General features: G+C 41.5%; 1 protein-coding gene across 1 annotated transcript; it reads left to right on the top strand.

Annotated features, from left to right (window-relative positions):
* The first annotated feature begins 3,056 nt into the window (after positions 1-3,056).
* Positions 3,057-5,381, top strand: LOC144942855 (phospholipase A2 A2-actitoxin-Cgg2a-like). The gene is made up of 4 exons (XM_078869861.1): positions 3,057-3,099; positions 4,040-4,208; positions 4,718-4,824; positions 5,245-5,381. The coding sequence occupies exons 1-4, from the start codon at positions 3,057-3,059 to the stop codon at positions 5,379-5,381; spliced, it is 456 nt and encodes a 151-aa protein (XP_078725987.1).
* The last annotated feature ends 1,695 nt before the right edge of the window (positions 5,382-7,076 follow it).

Genomic DNA, 7,076 nt, shown 5'->3' with positions numbered 1-7,076 from the left:
GAACAGTGTCGCACTTACCCATTGACATGGCACTGCCAATAACAACCACAAATTGTGCTTGTGCAGCGAAAACGATGCAAACATTACAAACATTTTCACAAATTCCTGCTTTGTTGAAAGGTGTTTTCAGAATAGTCCGTCACGCATCGTCACAGTAAGGCTTCTTCATCCATTTGTCTGGATCTGTACAAGTCGATCGAGTGGAGGTGTTGAAGTCCGTGTTTTGAGGATGGGCAGGGTGGGTTGGCAGGTGGGCGTATGCTGAGGGAGGTTCTTAGATTGGGGATGGGAGTTGAATATACAAGAAGGTTTTTCAGAGCGTCGGGTAATCCAAACTTGGTCGGTCCAGCCTCTTGTTGTTGGTACCCCCCCCCCCCGCAGCCATCTTGTCAGAGGTCATCTGCAGGTGGCATCGGTTCTCAAGTGGAGACAATGATGGCCCGCGTGTTGTTGACTGCAGCTGTTGCGTTGATTGCAGGTGGTATATCGTCTCACTGTATGATAATGGGACAAAAAAACTCTCTTAAAAGTTATTTATATACTGCGTATTAATTTAAATGCTTGCAGATGAAAAAAATAAATTTGACCTTTACTGTACACAGCATTATTTGAATTGCAAATTAGAATTTCTGCATTTGGGAATAACGTTTAAGGAAAGTGGCATGCCAACTCAATTCACTCATTGATAATAGGGATACGAGGGATGTGGATTGATTCTACTGTAGTTCAGTAAATATAGCAAACTTTATACATGGTGCCTCTCGGGGAATATTATCTTCACGAGCCTATAGCCCGTCCAAGGACAGGTGTATTGCAGTAAATCTGAAACATTCAAGCGAAAAGCAGGCCGCGACGTGATATTCATTGCATCCACTCGTGTGCAATTTGTAGGGACGCGGTGACACAGACTTATTTCATTTAAAGGTTATAATCCCTTGTTCATCATGAATTATTTTTTACTTATATGTCTCAATAGCGTTACGGAGATCGCGTGACGTCAGGGTTCTCCCTTTGTTGAGAGGGTTGTAAGTTGACGCTGAGGAGGGGGGAGGAGGCGCCTCGCCCCCCATGTGGAGAGACGTCACCCGCTAATTATTAATCAGGGGGGGGGGTCCATTTGGTGGACGTCTTGATGATACGTGACTTTACCGAAAGACCCAAAGAAGATGTCGCCTGTTAATGGTTAATAATGAGTAGGGCTGTTCGATGTGGAGTGACGTCACATGCTCATGATTATTAATGAGGGGGGTGCTTCATGTGGAGTGACGTCTCCCGCTCATGAATATTAACGAGGGGGTGCCCCATATGGGGTGACGTCACCTGCTCATGATTATTAATGACAGGAGGGGGGGGTCCATGTTGAGGAGCCCACCTGTTCATGATTATTAATGAGGGGGGCTGGTCGCCGTGGAGTGACGTGGCTCATTATATTAGTATTGCTCGTCTAATCCATGTGCAGCACAAGCTGTACACGGCAGGATACTGTGTGTGCTGTTTGCAGCATAAACTCTTTTAGAATAATAATAATTATCGTCATCAATTCAGCAGCATAAATATAGCACTGCGAATAGCTTAATGAATAGAATAAATGTACACTTTATTTTAAGAACTACAAACTTCTCTGTGGTCCGTTGGTCCCTTTAAAGTAATCCATCACTAAGCCATTTAATTTTGAGTGTTTAAAGGGCAAATTAATTACACATTTAAAATGTACATTTTAGATTTATATAAGCTGCCCTGAATGTCAGAACATTTTATCTAAGAAAACAAAATAGTTTCAATCCTACACAAAGACCTCGCGATTAGACTTTTGTATAAACAGTGGGGAGCAAAACAGTGTGGCCACAATGTGACGGTATTTTTTTGGTTCCCTGATCCTCATCAGTAATACATTTTCTTTTTCAAATGCTGCTATTTTTTGTTGCTGTAAAACTCACTTAATCTGATTTTCATGCAAGAAAATGAATGATATTAAGGACATTATAAAACAAAACAGGACCAAATCTGCAAGATATGTTCTCACCACGGTGATATTTGTCACTAACGTGGTGTTCAAAATGCAATAATTAAAATATTATCGCAGTATTCCCTTTTTATTACACGGTTTCATATAACTCACTGTCTGTTGTTGTATCCTCAAATCTTGTAACTCAATTTTAACCCACTTCCCAATGTGGTTTTGACTGCAAACTTGGTATACTTATGTCATACTGATGACAGTTCTATATTATATCAAAACAATCTTTTTAATATGTTATGTTTCGGCTTAGGTCTAATTGTCCACGGTAAACTGACATTGGCTGTAATTGACCACGGTCCCTTACGCTATGGCAAGCTTCGGGGCCACTTCCTGGAGTCGTGGAGTTCTTCCATTACTAGTACATTTCATAAAAGCGTGTTTAATTTTTTTTTATATTAATTATTATCTGTTTGTTAGCAGGTGATATCGATTTGGAACCATATTTAAATATGTATCTCTCATATACACTTTTCACAAATTTGTAATTGTATTAACAGCATGATTTCACTTAACACTTTACTATAAAACGTAGAGTTATCGATGTGTTTTGATAATCCTTTGCATGAGTAAGTGGACGATGGTCATAAAAGCGGTATTATCTGTTAATGGGTGATAGCTAAACTGTGAGAGGGTCAGTCGTAATGTGGTTATTTGAGTAGTTTGTACATGAATGATTCAATTTGGATTAACCTTTGATTAGTGAAGCTCGTCCAAAAAAAGATATTTCGTCGAATATCAGGTCAGCTCGTAGGTGTGAGCAAACGATGTTCCTTTCATCTATATCCTCTTTGTTTCTTGTCTGGATCCAAAAAAGGTGACCCCACGGAAACTTCTGTGGCCCAAATCCTACAGGGCACATAATAGGCTGCTTCATGGTGAAGGCCCAATTTTGATTGGACAGGGGATAGGCAGATAATGATATAAAAAGGGGACTTTTGGAGTGTTGAGCACCAGACTGGTTTGGTCCTGTCCAAGAAGGAGAAATACAGGTGCTCAGAGGTGATCTACGGCTGCAATCAATTCTAAAGAAGGCGCAATGGCTCGTGTCCTGTTAATCGCTGCTGTCGTGCTTGCAAGCGGTAAGATACATATTTCCACCAACTTATCCATCCACCTCCTTTGTCTTTCCATTTTCTCCTTGCAGAAGCACCTTTGTCATATGTACCAGCTGACCCTCTTAGGCTATCTCCCAAATAATCTTCTGCCCTTCTTTGTAAGACTAAACAATTGTTTTTATCGGGTAGGGCCCACTGAGCTATATATTTATTTTTCAGAAGTGACCTGGCCAAAAATGATAGCTCAACGAAGTGGCTTATCATGTGGACATTTATAGCAGCCAAATACTCTAAACGAATATTTCTAGATGTGGAGCGACAAACCGGAGGAGCCGGAGAAAAACCCAGATTACCTTAGGGAGAGAGACACACTCCAAATATACAGGCGTCGAGGTAAAACCCACCACCTCCTTAATACCAATCGAGCGAGTTAACATCTCGCTACCATGGCACCCCAGTTTCAAAAACCAGTTTGTTCCATCCAATTATTATCTTAAACTCTTGTTCACATTTGCTATCTTCAATGATTGTGCTTCCAAGGTATTTAAATATGCGCACCTGCTCCAAGTTCCTCATGCAAGTATACTTTGATAGCAGGGGCTTTTTATTTATCTCTTGCTTTTGCCTTCATTATCATAAATGTTGATATTCAGACCACGCTTTCTGATTAAATTATACATTATATCCATCACTTCTTGGCGATAAGCTGATATAATTCACAGAATGTTAAATCAGGGCATAATACGTCAGTCATACCATCACCAATCACTACTACCAGCAGTATTACAACTATACAACCCCGAATAAAATACACAAACTACATATATACCGCATTCACTTAAATTTATGCTCAAATTGCTTACTACTTGCAGTACATTATATTTAAATTGAGTATAACATGCATTTGAAAAGATCGCTGCTCCAGTTATTGTACACAACCATGTGTTTGTATTGTGTTTTGCAGTGTTGCTTGCCAGAGGACAGGAAATTGAGCATAAGAGAGAAAAACGAGCCATCTGGAACTTTGCTTGGATGATCTGGAAAGTCGTGGGAATAAATCCGGCAGAGTACAGCGGCTACGGCTGTAACTGTTTATCGACCGGTCATGGAAAACCAGTCGATGATGTGGACAGGTGATGTGCATTGTGCATTTTCCCATGAGCATAACAGTTCCGTTATACTCCCTTTCCATCATTTTCTTCGGTTGCCGAACGAATACGTTACGTGGTCGCACTCATTACACATCAAGTGCTTGCCACAAAAGAACCACAATACCTCGCTGATCTTGTCAAGGAGCATAAAACAGCATGCGAACTCCGGCCATCCTTGCAGTGGCTAGCCATCACAACAAAGACGGCCACTGCATTATGCGCTTTCAGATGCGCTTCTGCGTCCGACCGGAACGCTCTTCCTTCAGATCTTAATGAAGCTACTGGCGCTGTGCACTTTGAAATCTAGATTGAAAATAATTTCTTTCGAACTGCAGTGTGTGTTAAGTTTGTTGTCCTTCCCCCGCACTTCTGATTAGCATCGTTCGGTTATGTACGGTGCGAAAGACGTCCAACACACATACATACTTAACAGCCATCCAGCTAATGCAGTCAATATCCATTTGCAATTCTGGCTGTGTGTCGACACACAGGTGCTGTCAAGCTCACACCAAATGCTACGAGCAAGTCTACAAAATGAGTTGCTCACCGCATTGGGACCCGTATTATTTCTCCCTCAGAGGAAAAGCCATACGCTGCAGTGAGTGACGCGGACGCATTTGTCTTTACACGCATGCCACACGCATGCTACATGCCGCATTACAACGTCGATAACAGTGGCCATTGCTATGGTATCCATTGGCACGTTCGCATACCTGTCAACCCTTTATCAGTGCCCTACCTTACTACAGACCAATTCAGACTATTGGTTACCCGTGTCCTTATAAATCTCAACATTCATCCTACAAAGTCCCATCACGAGGGAGAAACACAAACAAATAGACAAAACATTATTTTTTTAAACTCAATTTCCCTGTACAAGAATGTGGGTAAACCGTATGGGTTGACAGGTGTGTGCGTACGCGTTTGTTCTCTTTGGCATCATTCAACGTGGCTATGGCGGAGGATTACCGACATCAATGGTGCCCATTAACTTCTCTTTGTTCTCTTGACACGTCAGCCCGTGGCGGACCGCCGTGCGACGTCCACACGTGCCTCTGCGACAAGGCTGCCGTGGAGTGCTTCGCTCGCAGCCACTTCAACCGACGCTACCGGAACTTCAACCGAAAGAGATATTGCAAAAAGGAAGACGACTAGGCACAATGGTCACATTTAATCCAACCGCATTCACATACGAACAGTGACGTTCCCATATAATATACGAGTTTACCCGAGATCAACATGATAACATGAAAAAAAACATACAACTGCAAATCATTTATACATTGTAACGACATAATTTGGACAATTAATTTGAGTTCTGAATCAAGATTTCAATCTGAACAAATTTTCAAACCATGATTATTTACATGCTGTGTTGATAAAATATACGTCCGGGCAGTTTTCCTCATTCGTGTGTTCAGTAACTCTAGTTGGTATTCACACGCAAAAAAATGGGCTGTTTAAAACTATCTTGTCATATGTGACTGTAAAGGTGTGATTCTTTTGGTGATATACTATAGTAATCGAGTTGTCAAACACATCGTGTGGTGATACTGCATTTGGCAGTGGTGCAAAAAAGCACAATTAGCAAAAAAACAAAACGCCTTCGTCAAAAACACTGCCTTTAGAAAATATTAGGCATTGTCTTTGGGCAATGGCCGTTCTTCAGAGAACACGTGCCATTTCCCAAACCATTGCCTATCACAGTACATTACAGCATAGACTTTATTAAGGCAGGTTTATTGTCAACCGTGTTCATTTACCTTTTGGTGACGGTAAAACATACTTGCTGATTTTTTTTTTCCATGTCTCAATTTCAAATTTACAGCATTGTACTTTTGGAAATGTCATTGACGGTGTTTGCTTAATGGTTGTGCTGTGAATATAAAAATACAATAAACAGTTCTCAGCAAATGATGGTGCGTATAACTTGGATGAAAGTGAGTTGTGCAATGCATTTGAAGGCCCGACAAATGATAACTGCGCGCAGAAGAGTCACACTTTAAAAAATCTAACAATTGTCTTGAAAAATTGGCCGCAGACATAGCAAAATGCATCTGTCGGATGCTTGCAGCCTCTTGATACCATCTCAGACAAATGCAGATATGTATCCACTTAGGCAGCTGGAACTGGTGGGCTTAAGTCCCCTGTATTTATACTACTATTTATATTACTGGAAAGTTGTAGAATGTTCTAGAAGATACTCCAAGTTTACTCAGTACTGAATCAATTTGGAATGTTCTGGAAAATAGGTAAATTTCAAAATATCAATGTCCTGGTCACAAAAGCAAAGTTTGTGGGGAATAATAGCCATGTTCTGTACTTTTGTGGCATAAGCAATTAGGAGATAACACAACACAGGAACAAAAAGATATAAAAAATGTTACGCAGTGTTATAATACAGTCAGACGATATACCACCTGCAATCAACGCAACAGCTGCAGTCAACAACACGCGGGCCATCATTGCCTCCACTTGAGAACCGATGCCACCTGCAGATGACCGCTGACAAGATGGCTGCAGGGGGAGGTACCAACATCAAGAGGCTTGACCGACCAAGATTGGTTAACCTGACGCTCTGAGAAACCTTGTTTATTCAGCTCCCATCCCCAATCGTGACACTCCCTCAGCATACGCCCAACGGCTGTCCCATCCTGCCCATCCTCGAAGCACGGACAGCAACACCTCCACTGCATCGACTTTTCCAGATCCAGCCAAATGGATGAAGAGGTGTTACTGTGGCGATGCGTGACCGACCCTTCTGAAAAAGCAGGCATTTATGAAAATGTCGATGAAGTTTGTAACGTTTGCATCGCTTTCGCCGCACAAGCACAATTTGTTGTTGTTATT

This window comes from Lampetra fluviatilis, chromosome 28 (genome assembly GCF_964198595.1).
Source record: "Lampetra fluviatilis chromosome 28, kcLamFluv1.1, whole genome shotgun sequence".
Classification (NCBI taxonomy): Eukaryota; Metazoa; Chordata; class Hyperoartia; order Petromyzontiformes; family Petromyzontidae; genus Lampetra; species Lampetra fluviatilis.
Note: the sequence above shows the minus strand (reverse complement) of the source record. Positions and strands in the feature narration are given on the sequence as shown.

What these genes read in the sequence shown, in the direction of transcription:
- LOC144942855 (XM_078869861.1), top strand. Translation starts at nt 3,057, where the DNA reads ATGGCTCGTGTCCTGTTAATCGCTGCTGTCGTGCTTGCAAGCG. An exon ending in CCAGTCGATGATGTGGACAG is followed by an intron (nt 4,209 to 4,717) that starts GTGATGTGCATT and finishes GTCGACACACAG; the next exon opens with GTGCTGTCAAGCTCACACCA. An exon ending in AGGAAAAGCCATACGCTGCA is followed by an intron (nt 4,825 to 5,244) that starts GTGAGTGACGCG and finishes TTGACACGTCAG; the next exon opens with CCCGTGGCGGACCGCCGTGC.